The sequence below is a fragment of the Sipha flava genome, unplaced genomic scaffold (assembly GCF_003268045.1).
Source record: "Sipha flava isolate LNK unplaced genomic scaffold, YSA_version1 116_pilon_pilon, whole genome shotgun sequence".
Classification (NCBI taxonomy): Eukaryota; Metazoa; Arthropoda; class Insecta; order Hemiptera; family Aphididae; genus Sipha; species Sipha flava.
The window spans coordinates 246,430-266,879 of NW_020271740.1; the positions used below are offsets into that span (position 1 = coordinate 246,430).

At 24.6% G+C, this 20,450-nt stretch overlaps 2 protein-coding genes across 2 annotated transcripts; both read right to left on the reverse strand.

Annotated features, from left to right (window-relative positions):
* Positions 1–335: 335 nt before the first annotated feature.
* On the reverse strand, positions 336–5,709 carry LOC112692096 (cytoplasmic dynein 1 light intermediate chain 2-like). The gene is made up of 10 exons (XM_025566650.1): positions 5,474–5,709; positions 5,181–5,254; positions 5,006–5,122; positions 4,489–4,719; positions 1,691–1,818; positions 1,404–1,633; positions 1,157–1,268; positions 889–1,098; positions 701–818; positions 336–628 (listed from the first exon to the last, which is right to left on the reverse strand). The coding sequence occupies exons 1-10, from the start codon at positions 5,494–5,496 to the stop codon at positions 432–434; spliced, it is 1,440 nt and encodes a 479-aa protein (XP_025422435.1). The 5' UTR covers positions 5,497–5,709; the 3' UTR covers positions 336–431.
* A 2,137-nt stretch (positions 5,710–7,846) lies between these two features.
* On the reverse strand, positions 7,847–11,469 carry LOC112692105. The gene is made up of 9 exons (XM_025566661.1): positions 11,230–11,469; positions 11,092–11,172; positions 10,722–11,016; positions 10,319–10,631; positions 10,132–10,231; positions 9,694–10,043; positions 9,376–9,634; positions 8,526–8,693; positions 7,847–8,412 (listed from the first exon to the last, which is right to left on the reverse strand). The coding sequence occupies exons 1-9, from the start codon at positions 11,290–11,292 to the stop codon at positions 7,870–7,872; spliced, it is 2,172 nt and encodes a 723-aa protein (XP_025422446.1). The 5' UTR covers positions 11,293–11,469; the 3' UTR covers positions 7,847–7,869.
* Between the last annotated feature and the right edge of the window lie 8,981 nt (positions 11,470–20,450).

Genomic DNA, 20,450 nt, shown 5'->3' on the forward strand with positions numbered 1-20,450 from the left:
TAATTATCAAAATTTAGAGTATTTGGTAACAACTTTAATTACACAATATTGGGCACTAAATACTAATATTGGATCTCTTAGTGTATTAAATATTGGAAACAAGAGTTGAAGCCCTTCACTAAGTTTTGCTTTAGTACAATAATCTATTATAATATAATTATATTATATTATAATTATTTTTCAATACAAGTCTATGTAAAAATGTACGATAAAATCTTTTTTTTAATAGCATTGTTATAGTTAAAATAAAAAATATAATTGTATAAATTTAATTAAATTAAAATTAAATAGGATTAATAAAAAAAAAAATTATATAAAACTTAATAAATATTGTGTAGCTCCACTAAAAGTTAATAATAATTAAATTGCACAAAACGTTAATACTGGTTAATTTATCACAATAGTAGGAAAAATAATTAGTCAACCCTGAATTAACATTCTGAAGATGATTTTTCACCATAAGAAGTTGAAGTTTGTTCTTCGATATCGTTTTCAGACGAATTGGTTTCAGTAGATGTTTCATGTGATAAGTTCAATGTTCGTTTAGCCAACTTATCCAATTCGGCTGAAGTGTCCGTATGATATTCAGTGTTATCCAAAGATAACGATTTAGAACCAGATAACTCACCTGTAATACATAATAAGAATCATCTGTATTTCAATGACCCATTTTTTACTTATGAACTTAATATTTATATACCAGGCGATTTTGTCATTACAGGACTTTGGTTGGACTTCTTGTGTAGTAAGGAATTGAAAAAATTTGCCAATACACCTTCACCAGGAGTTGATGTGTTAGTGGCTTTGACTGGATCAATCTTTAACAAAACGATAAAGTTGAGTTTAAATAAATTTAAGTATATATATAACTGAAGAGAGCAGACAGACCTTTTTAGTAGGAGAACCTTGACTTTGGTTTGTTAATGACAATCGTCTATCGCCTGACTTAGACACACCTGTAAGTGACCTCATTACCGAGTCTTGTCTTGGAATACCAAGAGCTGATTGTTGATTGGCACTTTGGTTTAATAATCCTAGCTGTTTGCTTAAAAATACTTGTTCATCTTCTGCTTGAGTTTCATGGTCTTTGGCAAAAGCCTAAAAAATAATCCAGCATAAAAATTAAATTCTTTTGTCAATGTGATTTGACACAAACCTTTCTTGTATTCACTTTTGTTATAACAGAATTATAAAATTCATCAGGTCTTATAGTTTGCATATTATCATGAAGAATACTAATTTTTTTCATGCTATCCCATCCTGCTGGGCTGAAAATCATAACCAATGGTATATTACAGAAATGTATAAATATAAACACGAATTAAATTTGTATATATATATATATATATATATATATATATATATGATAGACATTAACATGTCAGTTAAACATATAAACTTACATAAAAATCGCATCTTTTTCAACAATCAAAGCTGGCGTCTTAAATGGAAAGTTATAGATCTTATGTGTAAGAAATTTGTATAATAAATCACAATTTTTATCTTCTTTGGCTGATGTATAAAATAGTGATGCTCCATACTGTAAACAAAATGTGCGTACTGCTTGTTGTATAAAATCAAAATGCTCATCTTTGTAATCATTTTCTTTTTCCAAAACAGAAATATAATCAGTCTAAAATAAATAATATGTTTAATACTAGTAATAATATAAATTGTACAAAATACATACCATTGTAACAACAACAATTATATCTAATCCTAGATTTCTAGTAAGTATTCCATCTCCAAGAGATGGTTCCCAGTAATTATTTTTATCACCAACGTTTTCTTCAGTATATTCGTTCCACTTTTTTATACCTGTAATAATAAATAACATAATGTATAATAAAAAATATAAAAATAATCTTAAACATTTTCATTCAATATACAATGACCACAATTATCACTTTATTCATCTCGGTATAATATGAAAAAGATGAACCTTTACAGTTTTAATCCTATGAAAAAACAAGCGTTTAAATATGCATACATTATTTTAGCACATATAATATTTAAATTTTTACTTCTTAATTCGGCTTATTATTATTTTTTACACACACGGTAAAAAATAAACGCGATTGTTGCAGAGAGATTATTATTACTGTAAGTTATAATAATAATTATTGTTTATTTCATAGCCCACCAGTGGCTTTTGAGAAAGTGTAAACAGAAAAACAAATGTATTGGAAATTTATTAGTACTCGTAAGTCTACAGTTAACTAAATTTAATTAGTAAAAAAATGTATACAACTCATTTGAAATTTATGAATTTTTTAACTTTTAACAAATTATACTTTTATTTAATAGATAAATAATCAATCAATTATTCTTGGGTTTTTGGAAGTCTTCAAGAACATCGAAATAGAAAATGTCTTGTTTTTAAATATTTTAAGCTCACGTAAGCAGTTGAAGAACATGTTACACGACAGTACGACGCACAATACCAGCTATTAATAGAAGTACAATACCAGCTATTAATAGAATGAAACCAGATTTTCCATTTTCAGACGCGACAGTCACGACCAAAGCATGGATTCGTCAAGATTTTTTTCTTATGTTCTAAACTAGTGATGGGAAAAATCGAATGATTTCAATAACCAATATATTTGTAATTGAGATATGGTAATAATCGAGATATTCACTCAATTAAAAGAATCAAGTTATTTATTCGATTAAAATAATACAAATATTCACACGGTTAAAAGAATCGTGATATTATTTTGATTAAAAACCAATACTGATTAGTACCTACCAAACATTTTTTTATTTTAATAATGCTAATCTACGAGTGCATTAGATTTATTTTATAAGAACAATATAAAATAGATACATTTTAAAATAAAACACTTTCTATGTTAGAAATAAATATTTTAACCAAGATTTACTAAGTAGATACCACGTAGGTAATAAATATAATATTGTTTACTAACTTCAAATATAAAAAATTAAATGTAAGAAATATGGAATGTAATGATCAAATAAATAAATTTAAAAATAATAACTATAAAATAAGTATTTTAATATAGTAATATTTTAAGTCTATAATTAATATTGATTTATATGATTCTTGATCAAATTAGACAAGTAGATAATTATTAATTAATTATTTTTTTGTTCTATGAATTTAAGTGTAAGATCAGATATTTGTGATTAATAGATTAATATAATAAAATAATAAGTACTTGATTATAACTTATTATTACTTATTAAAGTTCGAGTAACTCGTATTTTATTAGTAATACAGTTGTAAAACAGTTTACGATTGTTTCGTTTTTCACTTGTCGCCATGCTTTATCACCAGGGTTCGGAAGTTCTAGCAAATGCATATTTTTCTTTGTTCATCATAGAATATCCAAAGTAAGATACAAATATGTTTCAAACTACTTGGATATCATCAGTGGCGCACACAGGGAGGGTCAGGGGTGTCGACTGATACCCTTTAGAGAATTGGTGGATGACTAGTTCTGTGTGAACTTGTATGAATATTTGTTTAATTTAATACTAACCAATTTTTCAGCTATACAAATCAATATACTAATTATGTTTACCCTAGAACTAAAGCGTCATATGAGAATAAGTAGTAGAGCTCAATCCCAAGACTTATGCTATACAAACTTATAAATTAATACCCAGAAAATTGAAAAATAATTAGTATTAGGTTTACTTTAAACAATTTTATTTTTAGTATCTTTATTGGTAAGAAAAAACCAAAAATACCTAAAATTAAGAGCTATACTATGCCTAAACTCAAATTTTACTGGTGGGGAGGGGGGGTATCTCGAAATATATATTTTTGATACTCTTGACAAAAATCTACTGTGCGCCACTGGATATTATACACAAAATTTAATTTGCTATTTTTTGCATATTCACGGGTTTTATTGCTATTTTGCTAATTTAGGGTTTATAGTGTTATTTTTGGGTATATTTTCACATAATACAGGAAATAATTACACTTTGTTGATAATAATAGTACTTACTTGGTTATATTTTTAAAAATATTTGAATTATTGGAAATAAATAGACCTCATCAATTGTTTTCATCGACAATTTGTTGTATTAATAGTTAGTGATGTCATTGTTATTCCTTTATTGTATCATTGCATTAGATTATCAAATATTTTAATAATTCAGGGTAATTTCCAATTTTATATAAAATAATTTAATTATAAGTACTTTTTTACAAATATATTTAATCAATTTAACATTTTTGTTAACAGTTTTTATAATTCAACCAGTCCAGACGTCTATGACCCCAAACATTTGTAAAATTACATTTAATTTTTTTTCTAATAAATTTATGATTTTTTCAAGTTAAATGCATATTTAAGAGCATATTTAAAATTTTTAGTGCTACAATTTCCGAACTCTGTTTATCATATAGCCATATAGATCCAATATGTTTAATTTTTATTTTGATTTATTTTCAAGTGTAAGCAGTGGTTACAGTGCTTATATGTATACTACGCTACTGCAGCCCTTACTTACATTTTTGACGGTACTCTCGAAGTTCTTCACTAGGAATTGGAAGATTGTCTATGTAGTCTTGTAACAAAGTAGCCCAACTTTCTAATTGATCCATTATATTCCATGGTGTTTTCATTGAAACAACAAACATAATCAATGTATTCTTAAAATTTTTTTCTGATAGGGCAAATTTTAAAAGAAATGAGTATTTCGGATTGCCATCTTGTACCCATACATTCAATTTTGTATGATCTAAAAAAATTAATTCCATAATTTATGAGAAATTAATTAAATGACTGTTGTCTATAAATATATAATCAATTGTAATAACAGATTAATGATTATTTGAATGTCAATACAGAAAATAAATAATTCAATTTATGATTCGTTTGTAAAAAAAAAATTTGCATTATTGCAAATCATTCAAAAATAATTATTGCAATTCATATATGTATAGCTAAACTTTTTGCTACAACTCAAGTTTTTCTATGGATTTTAGTTAATAATAAATGTAATACAATTTATACTACTTAGTTACCTTCTTTGTATTCATCACGAATATCAATATAAGCATATTCTAGTCCAATCCCTTTTGTTAGATCATCAATACCCTGTAACTTAGCTACCAGTGTGGTTTTACCACACTGATTATCACCTAAAAACAGCAAAAAAATCATTAAATTTAATAATTATTGATATTGTGTATAACTTACCTATAATGATCATAGACTTGTCGGTAGGTAATCGGGTCCCTCCCTTTTCTTTTAATGAAATCAACATGGAATTCCTGCAAAAAATACGGGTACACTTGAACAGAGCCATATACAATGATTTGATAGACTTCAACATTTAAATAAATTACAGGTTTATTTTTATGAAAATCCGATACAAACATTTTACTTTATAAAATATTATAATATTATAATATTTTATTAGTTGTTGAGCAAACATGTTCGCAGATCATTCATGTACTACAAAAATATTTACATAGGTATTTGAAACTCACCATAAGTTTTCTTCTTCTTGCATTTTACAGCAAATACGACCAACTCAATGTTTCAATGGTAAATTTTTATTGACCCACAAGAATCGATTATATGCCAATGAACATTAAATTATTAAAAAAACCACATTTAAGTTACATTAAATTCTGTGAAACAAGTGTCTAATAAAGTACGTACCATTTATATTTTTAATTATTCATTTTACATTCTACATAAATTAGAAATTTTATACGTGATTGTGACTAAAATTATTACAGCAAGATAGTGATAAGAATACTGATAATAAATAATAACATATCACTTATATTTTATTTTTACAGGCAGTGTCAATCGACTTGACTAAAAATTAAATTACCGATTTTTTCTAAATAATGTAACTCAAATCCTTTTTACACCACTTTTGCTTACTAAATAAATAGGTATATGATATATTTCTATCGACCTACGTAATTAGTTGTTTAGTAAACATGAGTTAAACATTTACATTTAATTATTTACCTAACTAAAGAGTTTTACAGATCCTAGAGGACTTTAGTACCTTTAATGAATTGGTTAACTAGTTTTTAAAAGAAGGTAAAATAAAATTACATTTTTGTTACACTGGGAAAAATATATCTCATTAAATAATATTCTCGTGACAGTTAGGCATTGTGTTATGAAATCGAGCCGGTTTAATGATCGAACAATAATGAGTTTAATGCAATTTTATTTTTTTTCTTATTTATCTATTTCGTTTATACCTATTGAGAAATTTAAATTAAAAAAAAATAATAATAATATAACAGTTTGTATTCACAAAAAAAAAAAAATCAAAGTTGTAACTAAAAAAAAAAAAAAAAAAAGAGTTCAATCTTTAGAAGTATAGAACGCTGAATAAACCTATATGCATGTATGTTCATTTTCAAACTAATATTTTACTACGATTTTTCAGTAGTTACCTTACCTTTCAAATCATATAACTTGATTAAAACCGACAGTTCCACATTCCTTGTAAAAGTCATTTTCGGTAACATTTTACTTTAAATAGGTATTATATTTATGACAAATTAAAAATTTTTAAATCATGAATCTAAATTTATGGATATTTTGTTTTTGTAAGCTTACTTTGTGTTAAAAAAATAACACTAATCCCATGACTTTGAAAGTACTAGGTACTATGCAAATAATGAATTATTCACATTGTTTAAGATAAATATAAAACACTTATTTCGATTTTTGTTCAAGTGATAAATTCATTTATCACTTATTCATTTGATTGAATGAAATTTATTTCAAATTAAATATCCTTAAAATATTTACTTATTTTTAACTTAAAAATGTTCTAGTATTGGATCTATTAAAAAATAGAAATACAATTATCTTTCAACCAGTGACGCGTAAAACTAATTTTTTATGGAGAGCAAAAACGTTTATAAGGTACCCACAAACTCCACTAGCAACTTTAAATAACATATCAAAAAATAAAAATGTAGATTAAAAATATGCCCAAATCACATCGTATGTACTTAATTAGTTAATTTATTATACTCTGACGATGTAGTCTTACAAGTTAAATTATTGAATATATTATTATTAAATTCAGTATAGCAGTAACTGTCATCTTACCACCAATTTTTTTAAATTTTGAAATAATAACTTAACTACATCACTGCTTTCAATGGCAATTGATCATTTACAAGTTTAAATAGTATGACATTTGTAAAGTTGAGTACACAAAATAGTCTGATACCAAACAATTTTTAACTTGAAAATGTAACACAGTCCATAATATCAAATGAAAACTGTATAAATTGGGTATTATAGATTTCTTATATTTTTTTACAGGAAAATTATACTTTACCTAGATTATCTTTTACATTTTTAATATTTTTAGATCCATCAAGTTTAGTTTGACAGTAGTTTAATTTTTAGAACTATAAACACTTAATAAGTACAAAAAAATATTAATTTTAATAAAAAAAAAAAATCTATTTAATTACAATAAAAATAAAATGTCATTACTTTACGTAGTGTCATTACGTAGTATAAATAATGTTTCATTGTATTACTAAATAATAATTAATTTTACATAATGTAACATGTAAAAAAATATAAAAATAACCTTTTCATAAAAAGTAATACAACAAGTACAAATAAATATTAATTTTAACAAAAAAAGAAAAAAAGAAAATCTATTTAATTTCATTAATTATTATTACATAGTATAAAAAATGTTTCATTATATTACAAAAATAATAGTTAATTATACATAATGTAACATGTAAAAAAATAAAAAAATAACTTCTTCATAAAATGTAATATAACTAAATACAAATAAAAAATAAATTTAAAATATTTTAGTATTAAGAATTATAATTATATACTGATTTATGCTGAACATTTCATTTTTAAAAAAATATTATACATTTTCAATATCAAATTGCATTGCTTCACAAATATTATTTAAAAGAGAGGAATATTCTTTTAATCTTTCCAACTCATCTGCTGACATTTTAGTTTTACATACAATGTCATTTAAACAATCAATATCAGTTTTTAATTTATCTAACATCTTGTTTAACTGGCCATTAAATGAACAATTATGTTGAAATTTACCACATAGCGATAATTGTTTAAAGTATTTTTCAATATCATTATGATTATAAGTAAGGTTGGTTTTCATTTTTAAATAGTCAGTTATAACACTTCTAATTTCTGGTCGTTTAAAGAGTATAGAAACCAAGTTTTGATTTCCAGTAACACTAGAAAAATACACTATAGTTTCAACAGTCCATTGCCGTACTAATGGATGTTGGTCAAATAGATATTTGAAAAAAATTTCCAGAATAAGATTTTCTTCAAATGTTGGTATGTGCAATAATATTGATCGAATTAATCGAAGTCTACAGCGTTTCATTTCTGTGGTGTCTTCGTAGTTATGTCCACTAATAATTGTGTTAATCTAATAAACATACATATTTAAGTATTAAAAAAAAAAAAAAAATTAATACATTTTTAAATTCAATGGTTTTTCTATTTTATAGTCAGTAGTAGGTTATAGTATTATTTTTGTACCTTAGGAAGAATTGTTTTGAGTATCTTTTCAGAGCCAATAGTAACTTCAATTAAAGCACATAAAAAATTATTTGGATATTCATCTTTAATACAATTCCATAAATATATTATATCCCCATTTAATTGTTCATAATTTTTTTGCTCTGGTAACTTAGTAATTATTTTTACCTAAAAAAAAAATAATAATAATAATAATAACAATTAGGTATAATGAGAATTGGGATTTCTTGTTTTAATATTTTTTCTTTTACAATTATTTAGTTAAACAGTTTTTTATTTATGAATAACGATTTTCCTATTTATTTAAATTATGTAAGATAGCTATATAGCTAAATAACCATAAGCTACCAGATATGTACAGATGAACTACATATGTGATGGTAATATATTAATATATAATAGTAGTATTTAAAAATGTTGTCCATATAAATATTAAAATTTGTTCGATACTTTATTGCTTTATCTAATTTTTAAACATTTTATAATTTATTTTCATTTCTAAAATAACTACTATAAATTTGTTAGTTTAATTATTAATTTTCTTCAATATTTTATAAAAATATAAATGGTTCTTGATTATTAATTAAATTTTTAAATCACTAAAAATCATTGAAACATTTTTCACAGTATATTTGTTCATGTTAACTAGTACTGTTTGATATCCATGAAAATCTCATTTTCTTATATCTTTCTAATATTAATGATTTACAGCAAAAATTATTTTTTATATTCCAACATTTTTAAAAATAAATTATCCATTTAGTACTTAAATTTTTACAATGAAAATAAAAAATTAGACATTTTTATAAAAAATAATTAAAATAGTATAACTTTGCTATAGAAATAATACCAATTCCGATAAACAATTATATTTTGTAAGTGTTGGGACATGAAGTATTCCAATAGCAGATTTCAGACTTTCAGTTTTGAGCTGAGGGCAAATGTTCAGTAGTTGATTTTTATCGGTTAATAGGGAGTAATGTCTCCTCAACAATGTTTCTAGATAAATATGTTGTGGACACTGAGTAAAACATGGAAATTCAACCAACATTTCATAGAGTTTAGCTAATTTTGAAAACTGTACATTACGCATGTCTGATGGTAAATACCTGGGAAAAAAATGCAAATATATCATTATTATTTTTCATTGTTAATTTAACAATAATACCTCATTATAATAATCCATAAGTCACTACTAAACATTGCTGACCAGTACTCAGTATTGAGAATATTTTCAATTACAATTTTTTCAACCTTTTCGAATAATTTGTAATCAGACATAAGGATTACTGATGCTAAATTTATTAGTAAAGGGTCATAGATATCTATGTTATAACAACACATTACTGGATCAATACATTTTATCAATTGAAAAACAATATCAATTGTTTCATCAGCTTGTTGATTACATGGTGTTTTGATTAAACGTTTTAATAACAACATTGCAATGTATAGTGCAGATATTTTTTGGTTTGCTGTATTCTTATTAATTATATCTTGACAACTTAATTGAAATACCTTAAACACAGAAAAATTATAACTTAAATTTCAAATAATTTAACAAAATATGTAAAAAAAAATTAATCCCATTTAAATATTAAATTACCTTTATGAACATTTCATCTGATATCAACACTAGTTGATCAACAAATTGTGATAATCTGTCTTTAATAGTAATGACATCTTGTGAATCTGATAACCAATAGCTAATAATATAACACAACATAATAAAAATTTAATTTAATTCAGTATTATACTATCATTTATTAAGTATATTATTTATTTTTACCTACCAATTAAGAAATAAAATAAATTCAACCAACATTTTATGAGATTCTAACATACAACCAGATGAGCAAAGTTTTACTAAAACACTCATCAAATACGTGGATAATTTTAATGTAACTTCATCATTATGGTGAAAGGATAACACTTTTTTCTTTATTTCATTGCAAAGAAAATTGATTGGTTCATCATTTATTATATTTTTTTTTAGTTCTACTGAGTATTTCTGTGACATAGCAATATAAACTTTCCAATTAGTAGCCATAATTTTATTACTTGCATTATATACTGCTTCAGCACCATACCAAATATGCTGTAACACTATATTTAATACAGAAATAGTAATATATGATTATTACACAAGTTTGATTTAAATATTAGTAATATAAATAAAAAAAAAAAATTTCTAACCACTAAGCAATAAATCTTGATCTCCTTTAAGTGTTAAATCAAATGTAACTTTTTCTATAATATTGAAAAACAATATCTGTACTGCTGATGTCTTTTTGAACAAATCCGTAAGCAATTGTTTTACATTATTAATAAAGTTTCCATAAATCACATTACTTTCTGAACAATGTTTAAAAGATGCAATTACACCTTTTTCATATGATATGAGATCAGGTACTATAATACTTGATGTACAAGGTCCTTTTTCCATGCATTCCAGTGCAATTTTTCCATTATTTAACATTTGTAAACAGTCCTAAAATAATTAAAATTATTACTTTATTATATATGTAAATATATAAATAAAAAAAAATTACATTATAATAACTACCTGCAATAATCTGTTAATGGACAATTCTTTATCTCCTTCATAGTTTGAATCAACAATGATTTTTTTTACACAGTTCAGTTTCTAAAAAAACGATAAGTTAAATATCCATTGATATTATTAAATTAACTTTCATTATACTTTTTGAAGATCAGTGTAGCAAAAGTCATCTAAAACGATTTCGTCGGTACTATCGTCCATCATTTTTCACTAACATTTAACAATATGTATCTAATTTTAATTCAGAATGGGAATAAACACACTTACGTAAGAACTCAAGTTTGAAGATATGGAGAAACGTGAACTCTGTAAAGTATGGAATATTTTGTATAATAATATTTTCGAGCACAAGATTTCAAAATGTTATCGTTGTGCGAATTAATAAAATGTGAAACTATATTTTGATAACAAATTGGCGGTTGGTCTCATTTACTTATCAACAAAGACGTACAATGATAGCAATATGTTCGAACGCCGGACAGTGATAGAACTCATAATCGTCTACATTTTTACAATATTTTTACAATATCATATTTTCATATGATATTATGATATAAAATTAAAAGCAGTCAATGATTAATTGGAGCTTAAGTCATTTTTGACTGAAAATATTTATGTTGGTATTAAAAATAAATAAGTATTTTAAACATTCGTAAAATATTGAAGAAATTTTGGGGGGTCCAAAAGTTAAAATGTTATTAAGATTTCAACAATTCAGATTTTAGAGGTCTTTTGACGGCTAAGTACTGAAAAATAGTGCGAACAAATTTTGAAGTTGCTGTTTTGGGAAAAATTCAATCTATTATTTTTATTCTAAAATTTGAACATAAAGAAATCTAAGTAACTTTGCATGAATTATTGAACTATTTTTTCATTCTAAACAAAATAATATAATTCCAATTAGGTATTTGTAAGTAGATAATATTAAGAAATAACTTAGGAAAACGCCACACCCATCTTTGTTGTCTCCGTCTAACAAACGTACAACATGGCACATTTGCGTTCAGTAGTTGAAATTTAGTAACATTAGTTTAAATCATAGACCTTATACTATAGTATAAGGTTTATGGTTTAAATATAAAAGCAAACTGATCAATAATTACACTTTAAGGTAAGAACATTATCTATGTTATATTGGTCGGTTTTTTTGATATTTTAATTTTTATAGGTAAGTTATGTGTTATGTAGTTTTAAGTATGTAAAATATTAAAATTCAAAAAAAATTTATAACTCACTTAAAAATTAAAGTATTGAAAAAACTGACCAACAAAACATAAATAATTTTCTTCTCTTAAATTTTAATTATATGTTAATTTACTTTGAATATAAAATTTACATCACTTTATTTAAATAACTGAATGCAAATTTTCTATGTTGTACGCGTATCAAACGGAAACAACACATTCGGGTGAGGCGTCCTCTTAACCATCCATCAAGTACCTAGACGAAATATAATTACATTATTACATTAGCAATAAATAATATGTGATTTATCTTGGGCAAGCTAGTCATAAGGGTTTAAACTGAGAAATGTTCTGTACGCAATAAACCATGCAATTCCTATTGTATAGACATTGATATGTGATTTAAAACGTATTTCTTAAAATTAAAAATTTTAAGTAACCGTCTAGAAATTCAAGTATTATTTTTCCCTTTTACAATTTCCAAAATAATAATCTCGAAAACTTAAATACCAGATTAATCATATGCGTTATAGCTTATTTAAAATGTTTAGAAATATAATGGAAGATACATTGTATATTTGAATTAAGATGAAATAAAAATAATTTTCAGTAATAGCCAATAGGCAAGGACGCCCATAGGGGGGGAAGACAAGGGAGGGACATGTTCCCCCCCTGTAAAATGTCAAAAATCTTGGAAAATTGTTTTCTATAATCAGAAAATATTTATTTAAATAGAATTTAAAAATTTAATTTAATATATGAAAATTTATAATTCGAAAAATCTATTTATTTAGTTAGGAAATCATGTTATCAGCTATAAATAACAATACGTTTTTTCGTTTCTATTCTATGGATAATTATCAATTCTTAAAATATTATATATTTCCAAAAATACGGTATGTATATGTGTGAGTGTACACAACCATAATATTTATATAATATTTGTAAATTAATATTTTAATAAATATAACTAATGTTTTAAGTATCCAATTTGTATTATTAATTAAATAAAAATTTCAATAAATTACTTTTATGGTAAATTGGTTAAATAATTATTATTTTATAGTCTTCCAATTTGATATATATATAATGTAATAGTATAATGTAAAATTTTAAACCCCTTCCTATATCGTGGGTCATTCCTATTTATGAATAGATTGATAAATTAAAATGTTGTCCTTCCTTTGAGAATTTTCCTATGGGCGCCCTTGCCAATAGGTATATCTGAAATTATTAGATTGATAACACTTGTGAAATCCCGAGTTTTATCATTGTTAATGAAATTGAGAAGGGCTCAATAAATACATATTTTACATTTATTTTATATTTTAAGGTTTTTTTTTTCATCGCTCTAACGTTCTTTTCATGAAATTGCAAGTTGCTAATACTTATTATTTATAAATCCAAGTATCACAATAAAATAATAAAATTTAATTTCGTCATATTAAGAAATATTGTTCTCGTCATATAACCCATATAATATAATCGGTGTATATGGAAACTAATAACAGAACAATGGATCGATATACAGATGTGACATTTATAAATGTCAATCTTATGGTAATCAGAACTATTCATACACCTCCAATAATAGATGTAATTTATAATCAATTTATTAGCTAAAAATTTGGAGTTTGTACTTAATTTATCAGAAAAAACTAATTGTTGTGCAAAATGTTACAATCAATACATTAATAATATTAAACTGTCATGAATATTAAAAACAGGATTTTTCTACATAATCACTAAATTCTCACATAAAAATAAATATTATAATATTTGTTTTTAAAACTGTTTATAATATATTATAAACAGTTTACAGTATTATTAGTTAATACGTTTACAAATTACAACAGGCATAATTATTGGAATTTATATAACAAAATATAGTTTCCCCTTCTCTAAATATAATGATTTTAAGCTTTTTTTCTTTGTAACTTCATAACACCTTTATTATTTTTATGCAAATATTAGAAGTTTCCTTAAAATTACTCAAATAACGAGATTTATTTAAAAGTTATGTATAATTTTTTATAGAGTATTCATATTAAAAATGTTGAAGTCACTCTAAGCCTTAAATATGTCCAATTAAATAAAAATATATGCTATAATCACATTATTATATATATAAATATATATATAATCACTTTATAATATCATATAAAACAATAATCATTACCTACTTAGGAATACTTATATTTTCTTTCGTACATATTTTACCACATTATATTATTCATTTATTTATTTTAAGGTGTGAAGGTAGATTAAAAGGAATGCATATCAAATCCAAAATAATTATAACCCAAGTAAATTAAAATTTTGATTTATAAAATAAATAAGTAGAAGATACGGCAAAATCAAGACTAATAGTTTTTATTTATTTTGATACGGTCAGTTCGTATTTCGTAGCAAAGGTTTGGCGTACCACCGAGTTGTCGTAATAATATATTCTTGTATTTTTGTACTAAATAAATATATAAACATACTAAAATATTAAACGAATGGGAAATTATTCTGAATAGATACTTGAATAATTATGTAAATACTGAATATTTTAGAAATATATTATACATATTTATTCAAAAATACGATTTAAAAATATATTTTGTGATAGATTGTAAATTATATAAGATAAATTTTTATTTTCAAAAGTTTCAAAGTGGTATTTTGATTACAGCAACTAATTAATGTTTTTATTATTTTACTTCAATAAAATAGTTTCAAAATACGTTTACTTAACAATATGGAACAAATCCCACTCTATTAATTTATCAACTAGGTACTAATCATAATTGTATACACGCCAAAAGTTGCATTAATTGTTTATTGAAATGTGACATATTTATTGCATAATTTAACTTATCTTTAGGAGAGTTAGAAAAAATTGTAAAATAATAATTAATATTCATAACATTAATTAGTTACTATAACCAAAATACCACTTTAGCATGTTTGAAAATGAAAATTATCGTTACATAATTTGTTAAAGTGTCACAAAATATATTTTTAAATCGTATTTTGACATGATAAGAATTTCTAATTATTACCTGCCAACAGAAAATAAATAGATTTCAACTTTATCTAGTTACATTCATACATATAAATGTTCGGTTACATACACTTGGAAAAATATATGTATATTAATTTAATACTTAAGATTTGACCCTCAGGAAAATGTAGGGTCTTCCCAAATTAAACTGTATCTAGTACGCCAATGAATTGTATATTTGTGTTTTTCGAAGTGTCATTATTTAATATTCATGTTACTGCATTTAATACATTTTCCAATTATAAATTTTCTTAAAACACAAGATTGCACTTTTTCAAAATTAATCTATGCTTGTAATACAGTTAAAAGTATCCTGAGATTATTCTTTAAACTGCAATAATAAAATGACATTACACTATATATTTATAATAAAAATATGCCACGAAACAAGTTTGATTCGTTCGCATTAATATTATATTTTTAAATTTGATTTTGTAAACTAAAATGTTAATTGTATTATAAATTTAAATAAAACAATTTCTGGAAAATATAAAATAATTATTGATTTAACTAAGATCATAAGCGTGCGCAGAATTTGTCCGTAGGGGAGGGTCTTTAAAAAAAAGTGAACCAAAGACTCTTGTCTACAATGCCAACTTTTAGTGTAGGTACCATGTCCATAAAAATAACTGTTAAGGGTGTTTTTTTTATATGTTATAGAAAATTTATAAAATTATAAAAAATTATATAAGTATACCATAAATAGGACAAAGATGGCCGACCTCAAATAGTTGGGACAAAGGCGAAGGAGAAGAAGACCATAAATAGCTAAATTTCGATTAGAAAACACACTAATTTTACCTAAGGCCAGTGCTCGAAGTGGGGATGATACGGTGGGATGGCATACCTCTTCTTTTTTGTATTTACAGTTTTCATCCCTTTACTTGTTTTGTCTAGAATAACACATTCCTCCTAAGACTTGTATTTTAAAATGATATACTTATTATCCCGGCTTATCGTGTTGTTTAGTATCAGCCGTTTCGCAACCGGTATTATACCCGTATTTAGAGCCACGGACTAAGATAATATACCTTATATGAACTATAAAAAAATATAAAAAAAAATATTATGGATATACAAGGTGTGAAGAATGTTATGATGATATTAGGAAATCTGAATTGTAAGGCATACCTCCACTTATCTTGAGCCATTTCAACTACTACTTAAGGCTTCGCAAAAGCTTGCGACGGCACTGATTTTGATTTTGTTCAATTTATACTTTAAAATCGAAATAATATCTCCAATATTGTTAAATACCTGTTTGTAAACAGATTACAATATATATCATAAAATTTAAGCTTCTTTTTCTTTTTTTTTTTTAGAATTGGTTATAACTGGTTTATAAAATGTAATAAATTATAGAAATTAGTATAGATTAGTAAATTAATTATATATTTTGTTTTGAGTATTTATTATAACTGATTAGTTTATCAATTATATTATTTATATTACAATAATATTAAATTAACTAACGGTCAACCGACACGAAAAGAAGAAGAAGAAGAAGATAATATTAAATCTATAAAATCACGGATAGAAACCCATAGAAAAATCATTAATGGTTTATCTACTAAGGTTCGATATCACCCACTATTTTCTCTATCTATAACATGTATTTCAGCTATATAACTCTTATATCAATTCCACTTTTTTGGTTTGCTTATTTATTATGGACGAATATTCTTCCATGCTTGAATAAGTTGCCAGTGTGCTCCAAGGAGTTAACCAAAACTCGAGTCAAAAATCAAATTATCAAACTCACAAAACTATTTGAACAACATCGAGAATCTGCAGATACTACCTTTAGTATTCTCTGAAAAAACATACAAAAAGCTTAAGTGAATCCGAAATTCAATTAACTATGCCAAAGATTACATATAAGTATATGTAATATTACTAAATATACATAAGTACACTATTTTCACTATCTTCTACAAACTAGTGTATAAAAGGTGTTGGGGACATACTGAATATTTTTAACTTTTTGTAAGTTACTAAGATATATTTGTGTATATTATAAATCAAATTATATATTTGTATACATTTTAAAGCTATGATGAATCATCATATTCAAAAATAAATTTGAACAAAGGTCGTTGTCACTAGATAAAGTGTCACACTTTATTGGAATTGTTAACTTTTCATACTACAATTATATCATCAATAGAGACATTTTGATGAAAAGTATATTTTCTAAAAATTAAACTATATAGTTATATTCATATTGACAGACTATATTATGAAAATATTTAATGTTTATGTCTCGATCGATATTACATTTTATTAAGAACAAATAATTATGGAGTAAAAATATTCAATACCTATTGTAATAATTTAAAGAGCGTGCTTAATTACCGAGTGCCATAAACGAATACTAAATTGCCCTGAAATCGCTTACTAGTGATTTATTATAGATGGTTTTTGGTTTTTAGAGTATTTATGAGATTTTACGAATACCTATATAAATAAATATATACACGTTATCAGGCCCTATTTTTATGTGCACCCCGACACACAATGTGCACCACGAATGTACAAGTGTGCACTACGGTTTTAACGTGTGTGCACTACGGTCTATAAAATAAAAATTAAATATTATGCCAACTACTAGGAAATATGAGTATTATTGAATTTTTAAAGTTTAATGCATATATATATATATATATATACATTATGTATGGAATATATTCCTTTTTCTAAAATAGTAGCGAGACTAAATTTTCATTTAAAGCAGTAAAATGAAGCGTGCAGTCCAAAACTGTACAAATAATAGGGCCTGCACGTTATATATACAGACTTTGCATGTATAATTTAGAGTGTTTAATTATATTATGAAACATTAATATATTGTAAACATCACAAAACTATCTAGTCACACCTTTGTGTTCTTAGTTATGAAATTTAAATTTATACTTCGTTTAGTTGTTTCTGTATCTAACTTACTGATTAAAAATATTTATTTCTAGAGTTCAACATGTACATAAATTTAAACTCCAGTCGACACGTAGAACTGCAAATTGTATGTATAGATAAATCGAATAGCGAATAATATATTAATTGCTATATAACAACAAAAAATCAAATTTGTATTACATAAAATAAGTCATCGTTTTGTAAAATTCTGTAAAATAAAATATTTTTTGCCGCCAAGTTAATAAAAAACTGTTTTAAGTAATCCTATGTGATCCATGTTCATCATTAATTTCAATTGTTATTATGTAATGCAAAATAAATAGTTTTAAAACTGATATTTGTGAAATAGGACGATTTTTTGTTAATTAGTTTCAAGTCTTAGAGAAAATTATATAGAATTCTATAAACAATGTTAATAGTATTTCTAACTATATCTATATTCGATCTTTTCTACTTTGTTTATGAATAAAATATTTTATTTTTGAAGTATTCAGAGTATTCCTGAGTATTTCCTGTATATTTAAATTATTTTGTTAAAAGTAAAAATGGTAATTGTAAACGATATTACAGTTTGTATGATAATTATTTTTTGTGTGGTAAAATTTAAATAAATTAATAACAATTTTTTGGGCCTCAGTAAACAATTTAGAAAAAAAGGAGCCCCGTCGGCATTTACCGACTAAACGACCGTTAAATCCGCCACTGAATCTGAGAAATCTAAGATGAATATTTTATTTTATTTTTATTTTATTTATACACAGAACGGGCCGTGACCCAAAGTACAGTGATACAAGATAATATATTATAATAGTAAAAAGTAATTACATAATATAATTAAAATGAGGTGGCTGAATACTCATTAGCAATGCGCATCATTCTGAACATAGGTTTATTACGGATATAATTGGTGGTGCAAAGTGGTATGAATAAACGGAGGAATATTATTCGCGTTTAGTTGGATATAAAAAATAAAATCTTTCGGCTATAATAGATTTTAGCGTCATTATTTTAAAATTATTTAATTTTCGAGTACGAAATAGTGATGGAGTATTATTTGTGTTGCGATTAAGTGGTATCCTGATACAGGTACATTAAAATATATCATTAATATATTTGTAAATACGGCAATAAATTATAATAAAAGACTTCATGACGAAATATTATTTCAAACATGGTCTTGTCACATTTGGAGAATAAAAGGATAAGTGATGTTAATATTTTGTTATAATTCTACGTACATATTGACAACTATTATGAAATATTCTAAAAACCATACACACACACGCTTACTCGCGTCTTAAAAGATTGTAAGGTATGTTGATATCTAATCTAGCACAAATATTAGATTTGGCCGTTTCATAAAAAGCCATTTGATCCATGTTTAAGCCCTAACTTGAAATGTGTAGTTCTTGAGGTGTACATAAAGAGAATGGGGTTACAATAATTAATTCAAATCATAATAATAATAAAAAGAAAATATTATTTACAATAAATCATAAATACTTATATCACATTGTAAGCATTCGGAAATTGAATTGATTTGAAATGGTGAACCAGGTAAATGTGAAACTTATGTGTGGTTGGTAATATATTTACTATTTCTGTTTCCCAGACCGTAGTATTTAAATAAAATTAACTTTTAGTGAACAAATTATTATAAGTATATATTCATAGATTAAGGTACTTAGGCTCCTAAGGTATTTCATTTTTTTATAATAAGTAATGCTATAATCGGAACTTATTCACTTGTACACCACGATTTTCGTTGAAAGTTATTAAAATGTTGTATTTGAAATTGATTTTAACAAAAATTACCAACATGGTTATTTCTGGTTCATGGATAGGTGTATCACTATCTTAAATTATTTTATTGATAAAATACGAATTAAAATTTGTATTATTATTTTTATTATTATACATTTATATTTTACTTTTATTGGTACACCATATTTCAAATGTTGTTCTTTGTTATCACCTGCTGTTGAGATATTTTTATAGTATTAATGATCTCAATTGAATCATATATAGGTATACCGTATAGGACAATAGTTATATACAATAATGAATTAATGGTCGTGTTTGGTTATTTCGTGTAGGACTTATTAATTACACGTGTACAGATCGAAAGATAGAACTCAAGAAGTTTTGTATTTTAATAAAACAAATAATTATACCAGGTCTAAACATTTTTCTACAATTAAAAACGTACGACATTC

Excerpts from the sequence above, each read along its gene's own strand:
- LOC112692096 (XM_025566650.1), bottom strand. The coding sequence starts at position 5,496 with ATGCAAGAAGAAGAAAACTTATG. Across the intron at positions 1,269-1,403 it reads GAAAAAGATGCGATTTTTAT|CCCAGCAGGATGGGATAGCA; the intron begins GTAAGTTTATAT and ends TATGATTTTCAG. Across the intron at positions 629-700 it reads TGTAATGACAAAATCGCCTG|GTGAGTTATCTGGTTCTAAA; the intron begins GTATATAAATAT and ends TATGTATTACAG.
- LOC112692105 (XM_025566661.1), bottom strand. The coding sequence starts at position 11,292 with ATGATGGACGATAGTACCGACGAAATCGTTTTAGATGACTTTTGCTAC. Across the intron at positions 11,017-11,091 it reads CCATTAACAGATTATTGCAG|GACTGTTTACAAATGTTAAA; the intron begins GTAGTTATTATA and ends TAATTATTTTAG. Across the intron at positions 8,694-9,375 it reads ATAATTGTTTATCGGAATTG|GTAAAAATAATTACTAAGTT; the intron begins GTATTATTTCTA and ends TTTTTTTTTTAG.